This window comes from Amblyraja radiata, chromosome 4 (genome assembly GCF_010909765.2).
Source record: "Amblyraja radiata isolate CabotCenter1 chromosome 4, sAmbRad1.1.pri, whole genome shotgun sequence".
Taxonomy (NCBI): domain Eukaryota; kingdom Metazoa; phylum Chordata; class Chondrichthyes; order Rajiformes; family Rajidae; genus Amblyraja; species Amblyraja radiata.
Genome location: NC_045959.1, coordinates 110122350 through 110139445, shown reverse-complemented (window position 1 = coordinate 110139445; position 17096 = coordinate 110122350). Strand labels below are relative to the sequence as shown.

The window sequence follows — 17096 nt, the reverse complement described above, 5'->3', positions numbered from 1 at the left end:
TGCTGGTTTATGCCAAAGATAGGCACAAAGTGCTGGAGTAACTCAGCGGGTCAGGCAGCGTCTCTGGAGACAAGGAATAGGTGACGTTTCGGATCAGGACCTTTCTTCCGTCTGAGGAAAAGTCTCAACTCAAAATGTCACCTCTCCATGTTCTCCAGAGATGCTGCCTGACCCGCTGAGTTACTCCAGCACTTTGTGTCCATCCAGGGATCTGATCGTTGACTTTAGAAGTTGGGAGACCATGTGGCAATTTTCATTGGTGGGTCAGTGGAGGAGAGAGCTCAGAGCTTGGACAATAATTCCTGAGCCCAGGTCAACAATGTGGTCACAGACACATCGTTCCAGTCACTCTGCTTCCTGCTTCCTTAGAAGTTTAAAGGGATTCGGCATGTCACTGAATATTCCAACAAACATCTATGAAGGTTAATTCCCGGGATGGCGGGACTGTCACATGCTGAGAGAATGGAGCGGCTGGGCTTGTACACTCTGGAGTTTAGAACGATGAGAGGGGATCATATTGAAACATATAGGATTGTTAAGGGCTAGAGGCAGGAAACATGTTCCCGATGTTGGGGGAGTCCAGAACCAAGGGCCACAGTTTAAGAATAAGGGGTAAGCCATTTACAGTAGAACGGAGAGGAGGAAACACTTTTTCCCACAGAGAGTTGTGAGTCTGTGGAATTATCTGTCTCAGATTCTCTGAGGCAGGTTCCCTGGATACTTTCAAGAGAGAGCTAGATAGGGCTGTTAAAGATAGCAGAGTCAGGGGATATGGGGAGAAGGCAGGAACGGGGCACTGATTGGGGATGATCAGCCATGATCACATTGAATGGCGGTACTGGCTCAAAGGGCCGAATGGCCTACTCCTGCACCAACTGTCTATTGTCTGTATCTACAGACTGCAGATAGATTTCAACACTTACTGTAGAAAGTACTCTGACTGGTTGCATCATGGCCCGGTATGGCATTGCAACACACTGGGCCGCAGAGAGTGGTGGACTCACGGGCACAGCCCTCCCCACCATCAAAAGCATCTACACCAAGCACTGCCTCAAGAAGGCGGCATCGATCATCAGGATCCCCAACATTCGCTCCACCCACACGCACCTTTGCCAGTGCCCTTTGCCCAGTGACCTCTACCAGTGCCCAGTGCCCTTTGCCCCCCGGGCATGCTGCTCTGCCCACACCCACCTTGTTTTTGCTGCTCTCACAGGACTGCAGGCTGGCGAAGATCTGGCTCTCGATGGCCAGCACCCACGATTCCCTCTCGTCACAACTAGACGCCTCAAAGTGCCAGGTCTGGCCGGTCAAGGACACAATGACAAACTCGTAGCTTTCCTCCACGTCTGTGAGGGCGAGAGGGTGTGGATGGAGCGGTCAGGGGGGCAGGGATACACATGGCAGCTCAGGTTTATACGCTGCAGGCAGCTCTAGTCCCCAGCCCAACAAAAACATCGCAGACCAACAAACCCACCCCTCCCCTCCCCACACACCCACCTCCCCACATCCCTCCCCTCAAACAAACCATCGTCCCTCAAACCCTCCCAAACCCTCCTCCCCAAAAACATTCCAGACCAACGAACCCACCCCCCCAGTCCCACCACCCCTCCCCTCAAACAAACTATCGTCCCTCAAACACTCCCACAAACCCTCCTCCCCAAATCCACCTCCCCTCCCCACACACCCACCCGACACCTCCCCCCAGACCCTCCTCCTCTCCTGCACCCCCCCCACACACACCCAGCTGCCTCAACACTGATCCTTGGTGTAAATGATCTGTCCTGGTCCGACCACATTGAACCTACCGCCACAGAACACACCCACGTCTCAATTTCCTCAGAAGACTAAAAAAGTGTATCCATGTCCCCCCCACGACGTTTAACAGCATCTCCAGGTGCTCGGCGGAAAGCATCGTATCCGCATTCACCTCCGCTTGGTTCGGCAACAACTCTGCCCAAGGCCTCAAGCAGATTGCAGAGAGTAGTGGGTGTAGCCCGGTCCATCACACAGACTATTGATTCCATCTATCCTTCACCCTGCCTCGGGTAAACAACCACGGTGGTCCAAGTGCCACTCACACCGCGGTCATTCCCTCTTCTCCCCTCTTCCATCGGGCAGAAGATACAAAAGCTTGAAAAAACGTACCACCAGATTCAGGAGCAGCTTCTTCCCCGCTGTTATCCGGACACTAAACGGTCCCCCCCCCCGATAAGCTAGAGTGTAGCCCTGACCTTCTAAGCTACGTCATTGCTGGCGCTGGACATTTGCACTGTAACTAACACTATATATTTCACCCTGGTGCTTTTCTCCTTGCACTACCTGTTGTACGGTTTGATTGTACTCACATATGGTACAGTTTGTGTAGGAAAGAACTGCAGCTGCGAAGGTAGACACGAAATGCTGGAGTGACTCAGCAGCCTCTCTGGAGAGAGGGAATGGGTGACTCTGACGAAGGGTCTCGACCCAAAACGTCACCCATTCCTTCTCTCCAGAGATGCTGCCTGGAACCGCTGAGTTACTCCAGCATTTTTATGGCACAGTTTGACTGTATAGCACAAACACAAAGCTTTTCACTGGACACGTGACAATTCCAATACCAATTAGGGGCGGCGCGGTGGGCAGCGCAGCTGTCTCACAGCGCCAGAGGCGCATGGGTTCGATCCAGACCTCAGGTGCTGTCTGTGTGGAGTTTGCACGTTCTCCCTGCGACCATGTGGGTGTTTTACGGGTGCTCAGGCTTCCTCCCACGCCCCAAAGGCGTGTGGGTGTGTAGGTTAATTGTCCCTGTGTAAATTGTCCCTAGTGTGTAGGGAGTGGAGGAGAACATTGAACTAGTGTGGAGGGGTGATCGATGGTCCTTGCTGTCTCGGGGGGAGAGGGGCAGGTGGGGAGGGGGAGGGGGAGGGGGGCTGGGGGAGAGGGGCAGGTGGAGAGAGGCAGCGGGAGGGGGAGGGGGAGGGGGGCTGGGGGAGAGGGGCAGGTGGAGAGAGGAAATAAAAGTTAGGGGCAGGGAGAGGGGCACAGGGCTGGGGACAGAGGGAGGTGCAGGGAGCATGTCCTGCTCAAACCACAGCCCGCCCCAGACCACTCTCCCCCTGCTCTGACCCCTCCCAAACACTGACCCTGCCATGGACAAGGACAGGGACAGCGACAGGGACAGGCCGCAGAGCTGCTGGGCAAGGGGGGGGACATATGGACCGACAGACCCACACACAGACTGGACGGGGGGGGGAAATAATGAACGGCAGACCCATAAACAGACTGGGCAACTGGGGTGGGGGGGGGGGGGGGAATGGGGAATAATGTCAGAACGACACACAAACGTCAGATCGACACACAAACTCGATCTCACAGCAAACAGATTAGTAATTACCTAATTAGGGTTATGCAAATACACTGCTCGTTTGCATAATGCCTGGTTCCCTCCGCTCCACACAAATCAAACAGCAGAGAGTTATCTGTAACTCAGCACGGCTCAGCAACTCCGAGCGCCATCTCATCCCAGCCTCGGCCGGAAGCATGAGGGTGGGGCAGGCACAGGGAGGGTGACATCCTTCCCAATCCTGCAGATTCCCGACGGGAGACTCCGGCCGAGGCCAGGGATCAACCTCTGGTTCTTGATTCAACTACTCGGGAAAAAGGTTGTGCGTCTACTTGATCTATTCCTCTCATGATTGTGTACACCTCTATAAGATCACGCATCATCCAATTCATAGTAAAAGGATTTGAGTATAGGAGCAGGGAGGTTCTACTGCAGTTGTACAGGGTCTTGGTGAGACCACACCTGGAGTATTGCGTACAGTTTTGGTCTCCAAATCTGAGGAAGGACATTATTGCCATAGAGGGAGTACAGAGAAGGTTCACCAGACCGATTCCTGGGATGTCAGGACTTTCATATGAGGATAGACTGGATAGACTCGGCTTGTACTCGCTAGAATTTAGGAGATTGAGGGGGGATCTTACAGAAACGTTCAAAATTCTTAAGGGGTTGGACAGGCTAGATGCAGGAAGATTGTTCCCGATGTTGGGGAAGTCCAGAGCAAGGGGTCACAGATTAAGGATAAGGGGGAAATCCTTTAGGACCGAAATGAGAAAAACATTTTTCACACAGAGAGTGGTGAATCTCTGGAACTCTCTGCCACAGAAGGTAGTTGAGGCCAGTTCATTGGCTATATTTAAGAGGGAGTTAGATGTGGCCCTTGTGGCTAAAGGGATCAGGGGGTATGGAGAGAAGGCAGGTACAGGATACTGAGTTGGATGATCAGCCATGATCATATTGAATGGCGGTGCAGGCTCGAAGGGCCGAATGGCCTACTCCTGCACCTATGTTCTATGTTCTATGTTTCTATCCTCCTGCGCTCCAAGGAACCGAGTCCTCGCTGGCCAACCTCTCCCTGTAGCTCAGCCCCTCGAGTCCTGGCAACATCCTCGTACAGCTTCTCTGTACTATTTCCAGCATAACAACATCTTTCCTACCTATCCAACAAGGTGAGCAAAACTAAACACAATCCCAATCGAGAACCGGAGAACATAGGTTTAGATGATGGGGGAAAGTAATAAATAGGAACGTGAGGGGTTACTTTTCTACACAAAGGGTGGTAGGTATATGGAACGCGCTACCGGGCGAGATAGCTGAGGCAGGTACTATCATAATGTTCATGAGACATTTGGACAGGTACATGGATAGGATACGTTTAGAGGGATATGAGCAGGTGGGATGGTGTAGATGGGGCATGTTGGTCGGCATGGGCAAGTTAGGCTGAAGAATCTATATTCACGCTGTATGACTCTATGATACTATCTAAGCTAGTCCCAATTGCATACATTTGGCCCATTTCCCTCTAAGATTTTCCCTGTCCATGTACCCGTCCAAATGTATTTTAAATGTTGTTATAGTACCGGCCTCAACTACCTCCTCTGCCAGCTCGGCTCGTTCCATAAACCCATCACCCTCTGTGCGAAAAAGTTGCCCCTCAGGTTCCTATCGAATCTTTCCACTCTCGTCTCCTGACTCCACAGTGAGGTTGGTGACTGCGCTGTAAGCTGGGGAGTGAACTGAGCCGAAAGAAGGCTCTCAACCTCAAACACGTCTCAGTCCTTCTCTCCAGAGACGCTGCCTGTCCCGCTGAGTTACTCCAGCATTTTGTTCTACGCTCTGTGCGAACTGCCCCTGTCGGAGGGTGATAAGGGACGGGCAGTAATGGTGGTGTGGCCCAAGAGCGGGACTCGCTATCAAAACATGGAGGGGACGGGGGGACACCATTTTTTTGGCGGCCACGCGCGCATGCGCACACACTCACAAACACGCGCGAGGCTTCGGAGGCCCAATCCGATTTTAAAATCGGGATCACAAAAACTTGGGGGGGGGATGTCCCCCACCTCTCTAAACATGGGGGGGACGTGTCGCCTCTGGCCCCCCCCCCCCCGGGTTTTCCGCCCCTGGGTGTGGCCACGGCGGCCCGTTTCTACCGTGGAGGAGACGGAGGATCCGGGAGCTGCTGATGTTTCTCCTTCAGCGGAGAGTGGGATCATTTATTTCCCTAAACCAGTCAGAGTGCGTCTTTCCATAATCAGCCCTCTCATTATAATAGCTGATATAATGAGAAAGCACGGGCCCACGCACTGCACTGTCCCTAATGGCCATGATTAGACGATGGGACTCTCTCATCTCACGCTAGATAAACCAGTGCAAGGCCGCAATAGGTTTTTGGGACTTGCCAATAGACATCAGCACAGCGGGAGGCTTTTGTCATTACATTTCTGCTCTTATTAGCATCAGGCTTTGTTGTGGAGCGATGCGCAGTCTACCTCATCAGCTGCCGCCTGGTCTGCAAATCCTCACACGCCAGGCCCTATAGCTGGCCACACAGCACAGAAACAGGCCCTTCGGCCCACCTTGTCCATCAAGTTGATCAAGTTGGCATACTGAGCTAATCCCATCTGCCTGAAGAAACAAAAAACTGCAGAAGGTACACAAAAGTGCTGGGGAAACTCAGCGGGTGCAGCAGCATCTATGGAGCGAAGGAAATAGGCAACGTTTCGGGCCGAAACCCTTCTTCAGACTCTCGCTGTATCTCAGTATCTCAGAAAGAACTGCAGATACTAGTTAATACACAAAAGGGCACAAAATGCTGGAGTAACTCAGTTGGTCAGGCAGCATCTCCGGAGAACGTGGGTGGATAGATCGTTGAGACCCTTCTTCAGAGCTGAGGAAAGGTCTCAACTATCCATGTTCTCCATTTGGCCGCATTTGGCCCATAGCCCACTAAACCCTGTCTCTTAAAAATGGCAATTGCATCCGCTTACATAACTTCCCCTGGCAGTTCATTCCAGATACGGACTGTCCTCTGAGTGAAAAAGTTACCCCTTCAATTTCTCCCCACCCACCTCAAGCCTGTGCCCTCTAGTTTTAGGATAATAAAAATGGAGCAAATGGAACGAGTGATTAGTATAACAGGGTGCACAAAAATGCTGGAGAAACTCAGCGGGTGCAGCAGCATCTATGGAGCGAAGGAGATAGGCGACGCTTCGAGCCGAAAGCCTTCTTCAAACATAACAGGGTGGTTGGTCTGCACAGACTTGATGGGCCGAAGGGTCTGTTTCTCTGCAATCTGACTGACGATGAGGTCACAGAGGGGTTTGTGAACGACCGTTGCCGGTTTCTAGGGTCTGGATGGCTTCTGCAAGCTTGTGCTAGCTCCAGAGCGCAAGGTTCTGGAATTGGCCCAACACCGAGCACACCGTGCGAGAGGAATAGCAGGGCCCCTGGAGATAGGGGAACAGATTCACGAACCGCACTCAGTGCCTGAGTAATTAGGGGGCAGCGAGAGAAAACAATGCGCGGCAGCACCTCGTCTCGTTACGATTTAATAGGTTTTTAAAAGCCTAAGACCATTGAAAGTGAATGTGAGAACCTGCCGCTTGTAATGCATGTTAACCCAATGACCCCGGCTCATACACTCTGCCAGCAACAAATGCTTTCAAATTAGAGGTAAATTAAGGAAGGCGGCACATTGTTGCATGGATGAAGAGATGCAATTTAAATCCAATACCAAAGTCAGGCGCAGCAAAAGGGCAAATATGATTTTCCATTAATTAACAGACGGCAGTAGAAAATAAATTAAACGATCCAGTTGCATCTTAGGAGGGACACAGGTCGGAGTGTGGCCAGTCCTGGATTGGAAGGGGAGCATTGTAAACCCAACTCCAGCTCTACCCCGACATCAGAAACCCTTTGCGGCAATTCAAGCTGGAAAGGTTGCAGAGGAGATCCATAGTCATGGAGTCCTACAACGTGGAAACAGGCCCTTCAGCCCAACTTGCCCACACTTTCCGGGGTTACGTCCGTGCCCCGGTGAGATTAGAAAGGGAATACGCCCTGTCTGCGGGCACCCTGAGGGAGTTCCGGGACCGCTGGGCTCCGCAGGGTGTTGAATGTATCCTCAATAAGGATTGTATCATAGTTGTATAGTAGTTTATTACATGTTTGTATTGTATTATGGTGGTGGGTTCTGGCTTGTTTTATTGTAGTGTAATATTATTTTTTAATAATTGAATAAATTTATTTATTTTTTTTAAAAATAAAAAAAAATAAAATAAAAACTTGCCCACACCAGCCAACAATGTCCCATTTATGCGAGTCCCACCTGCCTGTGTTTGGCCCCATATCCCTCTAAACCTGTCCTAGCCACGTGCCTGTCTAAATGTTTATTTAACGTTGCGATAGTACCTGCATCAACTACCCCCTCTGGCAGCTCATTCCGTACACCTACCACCCTTTGCGTGAAAAGGTTACCCTTCGGGTGCCTATCAAATCTTTCCCCCCTCACTGTAAAATGTGAGGGTGTTGCTAGGACCTGAGGGCCCGAGCTACAGGGAGAGGTTACGCAGGCTAGGACTTTATTCCTTGGATTGCAGGAAGCTGAGGGGTGATCTTATAGAGGCGTGTAAAATCACGAGGGGAATAAATAGGATGAAGGCACAGTCTTTTACCCAGTGTAGGGGGGTCAAGAAGCAAAGGACGAGGGTTTACGGTGAGGGGAAAGATTTAGTAGGAACCTGAGGGGCGACCTCTTCATGCAGAGGGTGGTGGGTGTATGGGACAAGCTGCCAGAGGAGGTAGTTGAGGCAGGTACAAGGTACAACAACAGCATTTACATGGATAGGAAAGGTTAGTGGGGCTAGTGTAGGTGGGGCGTCCCGGTCGGCATGGGCAGGTGGGGCCGAAGGGCCTGTTTCCATGCTGTAAGGCTCTATGCTGCAGTGCCCCGGGGGTAACGGAGAACAGCCCCGTCACCGAGTCAGGACCGGCGTGAAGATCCTCCACTCCGGACATCCCCCAATAAACCCCCCAAAGATGCCACGTGACCCGGAGGTCTTGGCTTAGGCCTGGCGTGGGTCACCCGAGCGAGGGAGGCTGAGGGGGTGGCATGAGGGAAGGGTTATAAATCATACGGTGCAGAGGTAGGGTGAATGGTCTGAATGGTCACAGTCTTTATCCCAGGGTAGGGGAAACTAAAGTAGGTTTCACTAAAGTGGGAGCAGAATGCGCTTAGATTAATATATTGTTTTCTACAGTCTGTTTCTTTCTATTGTCTCGTGGAATTGAAGTATAATTTGTGTTTTTATGTGTCGTTTGAGTCTATGTGCCTGCGATGCTGCCTGCAAGCAAGATTTTCCCAGCGCTGCTATATTCGTGTACATGACAATCGACTCGACGGCCATTCAAAGAGGATCTCAAGGGCAACATGTCTCCAGAGAGGGAGGGTGGTGGGGAGAGGGAAGGTAGTTGAGGCAGGTACAATCACACGTTTAAAAGATATTTGGACAGGTGGAGTGAATTGGGAAGGTTTAGAGGGACGTGGGCCAAACACAGAAAAAACAGGAAGAGCTCGCGTAGGCAACGAGGTTGGTATGGAGTGGTTGGGCCGAAGGGCCCATTTTTGTGCCCGCACCAGAGACAGGAAGAAGTGGGGAGATTGAGGCCGGCACAGTGGAACAGCGGTAGAGTTGCTGCCTCACAGCGCTAGAGACCTGGGTGCAACCCTAACATGGGTGCTGACTGTGCAGAGTTTATACGCTCTCCCTGTGACCACATGGGTTTCCTTGAGTCTCTGGCTTCCTCCCGCACTCTAAAGATGTACAGGTATTGGCTTCAGAAAATTGTAAAGTTGTAGCTAGTGTGTAGGATAATGTTAGTGTATGGGGTGATCGCTGGCTGGTGTGGACTCGATGGGCCGAAGGGCCTGTTTCCACATTGTGTCTCTAAAGGCTAAAGAGAGGTGAGTTGAGTTTTTCGTCACGTGTTCCGAGGTACAGTGAAAAGCTTTTTGTTACATGCTAACCAGTCAGCAGAAAGACAGTACATGATTACAATCGAATCGTCCACAATGGATAAAAGGAATAACATGCAAAGTAAAGTCCAGTAAAGTCCGATCAAGGAAAGTCTCCAATGAGGCAGACAGCAGTTCAGGACTGCTCTCTGGTTGTTGGTAGGATGGTTCCGTGGCCTAATAACAGCTGGGAGGAAGCTGTCCATGAATCTGGAGGTGTGCGTTTTCACAGGGTAGGTGGGGTGAATGGGGATAACAGGTGAGTTGGGGTTGGGGGGGGGGGGAGTGGGGTTGGTTTCTGACGGTTCGGACAGCTCCGAGTCCCCTGTGCTCCTTTCCCTGGGCCAGAGGGTGTCACTGCGGTACTGGTGCTTACTCAGTTCTCAGTGGCTGGCAGCAGCAGCAGCCACAAGTACGATGCACTGAGTGAGAAGTGTTCAGCCCACGTACAGAAGCACCGGCCTGCTGAGTGAGGCTTTACAGCAGGGCTACTCTGAGTTACAACCGGACACAAAGCTTAGTGTGTGTAGTGCTGGCTCTAACAGCCACTGAATGGTAAGTTCAGCAACACAGGCCAACAATGGCATTGGTGTGGGCATCCCTCAGAGCCAGGGAGTCTCAAACAAAACACATACAGTGCTTTTAGTTTTAGTTTCGAGATAATAATAATAATAATGGATGGGATTTATATAGCGCCTTTCTAATACTCAAGGCGCTTTACATCGCATTATTCATTCACTCCTCAGTCACACTCGGTGGTGGTAAGCTACTTCTGTAGCCACAGCTGCCCTGGGGCAGACTGACGGAAGCGTGGCTGCCAATCTGCGCCTACGGCCCCTCCGACCACCACCAATCACTCACACACATTCACACACATTCACACACAGGCAGAGGTGGGTGAAGTGTCTTGCCCAAGGACACAACGACAGTATGCACTCCAAGCGGGATTCGAACCAGCTACCTTCCGGTTGCCAGCCGAACACTTAGCCCATTGTGCCATCTGTCGTCCCAGAGATACAGCATGGAAACAGGCCCTTCGGCCCACCAAGTCCATGCTGACCATCGATCACCCGTTCACTAACTTCTATGTTATCCCACTTTCTCATCCATTCCCTATACACTCGGGGGCAATTTACAGAGGCCAATTAACCTACAAAACCGCACGTCTTTGAGATGCTGCAGGAGACCGGAGCACCCAGGGGAAACCCTTGCAGGCACAGGGGGAACGTGCGAACTCCACACAGACAGCACCCGAGTTCTGGATCGGACCTGGATCTCTGGTGCAGTGATGCTGGTGAAATTCAGCAGGTCAGGCCGCATCTGTGGAAGGAAATAGGCAATGTTTCGGGACGGGACCCAAACTGAACTGAAACGTCGTCTGTCCGTTATCTCACCAGATGCTGCCTGACCCGCTGAATTCTTTGTTTTTGCTGAGGATTCCAGCCTCATGTGCGTCCATTACCAGGCCGTCCCTGTTCCCCCCCCCCCCCCCCCCCCCGGAGATGAGAGGGCAACACTCGCAGATATTTCTGCGTTCTGCTGCGAGTCTGAGAGTGCACTTGCTAACGATGGGGAGGGAGACCGGGCCTGGAGAGAGAGGACAGTAAATTGCAATCACAAACAAAGCAGCCGCCATCTGTAAATGTCAGTGTACAGCCTCCTCATTTTGCACATCATTACACCCAATATTCCTAACCTGTATTAGTACAATCAGACCTCAGCCATTATGGAGATACAGGCCTGGGGGAAGTAGTGGCAGGAACAGGAGAGCTGGAGAAGGAGAGGTGGGGGAGCGGAGTGCTGTGTCGTGTCGAGGAGGAGTGGGGACACTGGCTCAGCCGGCCCGGGTTAAAGCAGCCCTCCCCTTAATCAGGCAGATGCAAATACACCAAACACACTGCGATCACAATGTCACTCCTTTATAACTGCCGTCTCTGTGGTGCCTAATGGTGACTGATAGCGGGAGATACTGTATCTGATGATGCTTCACAGCAGTGCATCCATTTCTAACATTCAGGGTTAACATTCATGCTTTAGGACCCGAATCTTGCATTTTTAATCATTCCTCAGTTGTTATTAATGAAAACGTCAGGCCGTGTTAGAATCGTGGGGTCCACATCTGACCCTTCAGCCCATCCTGTCCTGCTGGCCCTTCGAAAGAGTGCCGCCAAGAGCAACTAAAGAGCACAGGTGTAAGGTGAGAGGAGAAAGATGTGATAGGAATCTAAGGGGAGATTTTTTACCTCAGGGTTGAAACGAGGAACTGCAGATGCTGGTTAATACACAAGGAGGACACAAAGTGGGCCAGGCAGCATCTATCTCCACAGATGCTGCCTAACCTGCTGAGTTACTCCAGCACTTTATGTCCTTTAGGGAAAGTGGTGGGTGTACGGAACAAGCTGCCAGAGGAGGTAGTGCCAGAGCGGGTACCACAACAACATTTCAAAGATATTTGGACAGGAACAAGGATAGGAAAGGTTTAGAGGGATACGGGCCAAACATGGGCAGGTGGGACTAGTACAGATGCAATATGTTGGTCGGCATGGGCAAGTTGGGCCGAAGGGTCTGTTTTTGTATGACTCTAGGTTGACACAGCGGTAGTGTTGCTGCCTCACAGCGCCAGAGACCCGGAGGGGTAAAGTTGTGTGTACGGAGTTAGTATGCTTCAGTTTCATCCCACACGGGTTTGTACTGGAGGTGAATTGGCCCCCGTAAAAATTGTGAATTGTCCCTCGTGTGTAGGATAGTGCTGGAGTACGGGGTGATCGCTGGTCCTCCACGACTCAGTGGGTCAAAGGGTGCTGTATCCTTCCACGCTCCATCCCTAAAGTTTAAAGTATTCGGACTATCGGAGATGTTTGGACCAGTCACATAAAATGGTCAACAAACCATCCTTCGTACCACACCCCTTGGCTCCCCCAACATATATCCCGTCACTCAATTTCAATGAAGCAGCAAACAAAGAGAACCAACGAGGCCATTCTGCCCATCACACCTTGAGTATAGGAGCAGGGAGGTTCTACTGCAGTTGTACAGGGTCTTGGTGAGACCACACCTGGAGTATTGCGTACAGTTTTGGTCTCCAAATCTGAGGAAGGACATTATTGCCATAGAGGGAGTGCAGAGAAGGTTCACCAGACTGATTCCTGGGATGTCAGGACTGTCTTATGAAGAAAGACTGGATAGACTTGGTTTATACTCTCTAGAATTTAGGAGATTGAGAGGGGATCTTATAGAAACTTATAAAATTCTTAAGGGGTTGGACAGGCTAGATGCAGGAAGATTGCTCCCGATGTTGGGGAAGTCCAGGACAAGGGGTCACAGCTTAAGGATAAGTGGGAAATCCTTTAAAACCGAGATGAGAAGAACTTTTTTCGCACAGAGAGTGGTGAATCTCTGGAACTCTCTGCCACAGAGGGTAGTCGAGGCCAGTTCATTGGCTATATTTAAGAGGGAGTTAGATGTGGCCCTTGTGGCTAAGGGGATCAGAGGGTATGGAGAGAAGGCAGGTACGGGATACTGAGTTGGATGATCAGCCATGATCATATTGAATGGCGGTGCAGGCTCGAAGGGCTGAATGGCCTACTCCTGCACCTAATTTCTATGTTTCTATCTCCCATTCAATTGAGCAAGGGCTGATCTTTACCTCATTGCCACCATCCTGGCCTAACAGCACATCCCTCCACACCTAAAACACTCTCACCCTGCTTTGGACCGACTCAGCAGCTACCCAACTATCTCGGGTAGACAACCCCAAACCGTTACCATTCTCTGACTGAAGGAACGTCTTCTAGTCTCAGTCCTGTAATATTTGTTCTTTTGATCATAGGAGGGGTGACCTCATTGAGGTGTACAAGATCATGAGGACCACGGATAAAGTGAACGCTCACAGTCTTTATCCCAGGGTTGAGGATTCTAAAACTAGAGGGCACAGACTTAAGATGAGAGGGGTGAGATTTAACAGGGACCTCAGGGGCTACTTTTTCACTCAGAGGGGAGTCCATATCTGGAACGAGCTGGAAGGGTTTAGAGGGCTAAGGGCCAAATGGGACTATCACAATGTGCAATCTTGGTCGGCATAGACAAAGTGGGCCGAATGTCCTGTTTCCGTGCTGTACAGCTCTGTGATTCTATGTTACAGTGCTGGTGATTCAGAACTGAGTGAGTTATGTTAAGCTTGCTGCTTCCTCCATGCTCCCCCATTTGCTCTCTGCTTGGTGTTTCCTTACCCAAACTGGGCATGCCCTTGCCTTTCCATGTTGAACTATAGAATAACCAGAGGATCATAACAAGAGGATTTCAGTATAGGAGTAAAGAGGTTCTTCTGCAGTTGTATAGGGCTCTGGTGAGACCACATCTGGAGTATTGCGTACAGTTCTGGTCTCCTAATTTGTGGAAGGACATCCTTGTGATTGGGGCAGTGCAGCGTAGGTTCACGAGATTGATCCCTGGGATGGCGGGACTGTCATATGAGGAAAGATTGAAAAGACTAGGCTTGTATTCACTGGAGATTAGAAGGATGAGGGACAGATGGCACAATGGGCTAAGTGTTCGGCTGGCGACCGGAAGGTAGCCGGTTCGAATCCCGCTTGGAGTGCATACTGTCGTTGTGTCCTTGGGCAAGACACTTCACCCACCCTTGCCTGTGTGTGAATGTGTGTGAGTGATTGGTGGTGGTCGGAGGGGCCGTAGGCGCAGATTGGCAGCCACGCTTCCGTCAGTCTGCCCCAGGGCAGCTGTGGCTACAGAAGTAGCTCACCACCACCGAGTGTGACTGAGGAGTGTATGAATAATGCGATGTAAAGCGCCTTGAGTATTAGAAAGGCGCTATATAAATCCCATCCATTATTATTATTATTATATCTTATAGAAACATATAAAATTATAAAAGGACTGGACAAGCTAGATGCAGGAAAAATGGTCCCAATGTTGGGCGAGTCCAGATCCAGGGGCCACAGTCTTAGAATAAAGGGGAGGTCATTTAAGACTGAGGTGAGAAAAAAACGTTTTCACCCAGAGAGTTGTGAATTTGTGGAATTCCCTGCCACAGAGGGCAGTGGAGGCCAAGTCACTGGATGGATTTAAGAGAGAGTTAGATAGAGCTCTAGGGGCTAGTGGAAACAAGGGATATGGAGAGAAGGCAGGCACGGGTTATTGATAGGGGACGATCAGCCATGATCACAATGAATGGCGGTGCTGGCTCGAAGGGCCGAATGGCCTCCTCCTGCACCTATTTTCTATGTTTCTAGAATAGCTGAACAGTTCAACCTCTTTCACCCATCTCCCATTCTGTCTCACAAAAGGCTTCAGTGCTGGGGCAGTTTGGCGCGTTAGGCAGCATCTGTGGAGGGAATGGACAGATGACGTTTCGGGTCGGGCCTCTTCTTCAGACAGGTGGAGTAGCGGGGGAGAACGCTGGACACGAGAGGTGGGAGCGGGACAAAGTTCGGCAAGTAATCGGTGGATGCAGGTGAGGGGGGGGAGGCTATTGGCAGATGGGGGGAGTAATTGACCAAAGGCTGGAAGTGAAAAGGAGACATAAGGGAGGAGAGACTGACTGCCTCTCCCCACGGATGCCGACTGACCTACCGTCACTGACCTACAGTAGCCAGTCGGGCAAATGTCAGAGAGTCTGGTTTCCTCTTGCAAAGAGCTTGTGAGGAGAGGGGAGAGCAACACGAGAGACAGAGCGATTCCGGAAACATCTCTCATCCACACCGTGCACTTCCACTCCACAGCTGCCATTTATTTTAACAAATGCCCCGAAGGTAACGAGATCTGTGCAGCAACTAGCAGGAGCAGGGTCTAATTACAAACACAGTTTAAACACAATTTGTCAAAACATTTATCGTGTGCAGCGGATTAAATGCAAGTAAGGGGGGGGGGGGGGGGGGGGAGTCAGAGCGAGATGTCCGGCCCTTGGCCCATGGGACGACAGGCCTGGTCACAGTGAGGAGCTGACAGAGGCTGACTCGCTGAGGTCTCTCTGGGCTCCAACGCGCACCTTCACCGGCCCTGCTAGAGACACACAGAACTGTACAGTACGGAAACAGGCCCTTCAGCCCATCTTGTCCATGCTGACCAAACTGGCACACTGGGCTAGTCCCATTTGCCTGCATTTGGCCCATATCCCTCTAAACCCTCCTATCCATATAGCTGTCAAAACGTCTTATCAAAGATTGTATCAGTTTCTACAGCTTTCCCTGGCAGCTCATTCTAGGTATCGGCACCCCTCTGACTGAAAATGTTGCCCCTGAGGTCCCTCTTAAATCTCCCCCCTCTCACCTTAAGCCTGTGCCCTCTAGTTTTAGAATCCTCTTCCCTGGGAAAAAGACTGTGACAATTGAGTGCCCATTTGTACCAAATCTAATTGCCAACGAAGATGCCCCATCTACACTAGTCCCACCTGCCTGCATTTGGCCCACATCCCTCTAAACCTTTCCTATCTATGTACCTGTCCAGATACCTTCAATGTTGTTCTAGTACCTTCCTCAATTACCTCCTCTGTCAGCTCGTTCAATGCACCCCTCACCCTCCGTGTGAAAAAACTGCCCCTCGGGTTCCTACTAATTCTTTTCCCCTCAGAGGATGGTGAATCTATGGAATTCATTGCCACAGGAGGCTGTGGAGGACGGCAAGGGATATTTTTAAGGCAGAGAGAGATACAGATTCTTGATTAGTACGGGTGTCAGGGGTTATGGGGAGAAGGCAGGAGAATGGGGTTAGGAGGGAGAAATAGATCAGCCATGATTGAATGGCAGAGTAGGCTTGATGGGCTAAATGGCCTAATTCTACTCCTTTCACTTATGAACTCGCCTTAAACCTATATGCTCTAGTTCTTGATTCCCCTATCCTGGGTAAAAGACTCTGTGCATTCACCCTATCAATTCCGCTAATAGAAACATAGAAAATAGGTGCAGGAGTAGGCCATTCGGCCCTTCGAACCTGCACCGCCATTCAATATGATCATGGCTGATCATCCAACTCAGTATTCCGTACCTGCCTTCTCTCCATACCCCCTGATCCCTATAGCCACAAGGGCCACATCTAACTCCCTCTTAAATATAGCCAATGAGCTGGCCTCAACTACCTTCTGTGGCAGAGAGTTCCAGAGATTCACCACTCTCTGTGTGAAAAATGTTTTCCTCATCTCGGTCCTAAAGGATTTCCCCTCTATCCTTAAACTGTGACCCCTTGTCCTGGACTTCCCCAACATCGGGGACAATCTTCCTGCATCTAGCCTGTCCAACCCCTTAAGAATTTTGTAGGTTTCTATAAAATCCCCCCTCAATCTCCTAAATTCCAGCGAGTAATAGCCGAGTCTATCCAGTCTTTCTTCATGTGAAAGTCCTGACATCCCAGGAAATGATTTTATACACAATTGCGCTCCCTCAGTACCGCCCCTCCCACCGCGTGGTGGTGCCCCAAACATTCCAGCCATGCCACGTTACTAAGGAAGCATTTATCCCCCCTTTGGAAGGGACGGGGTACAGCGTTACTCCTCGTGGCGACAGACCCAGTGTAGGAACAACGTGGCCCTGCCCCACTGCGGCTAATCTCCCACGCAGCGCCCTACACTAGATGCAACTCGTGTTATTTGGAATGCAGAATAGTCACACCGAGCTTTCGAGACAGACATTGGCACTCAGTATTAATCACAAACACTGCCCCAGAACAGAATCTTCCCTCGCCATCAATTCTGCTGTAGGTTTAAAGAGGAGGAAATAAGTAAGACAAAGCCCATCATTCTGGGAGCTGCTGAGA

The 17096-nt window shown here is 50.8% G+C and overlaps 1 protein-coding gene across 1 annotated transcript in view; it reads right to left on the bottom strand.

The window, feature by feature from the left end:
- The window catches only part of LOC116972595 (arf-GAP with GTPase, ANK repeat and PH domain-containing protein 3-like), a 353696-nt gene that overhangs the window by 7355 nt on the left and 329245 nt on the right, over positions 1 to 17096 (bottom strand). Inside the window, exon 5 of the mRNA XM_033020410.1 lies at positions 1192 to 1346. Coding sequence (XP_032876301.1) covers positions 1192 to 1346 — 155 coding nt within the window. The remainder of the gene's footprint in view (positions 1 to 1191; positions 1347 to 17096) is intronic.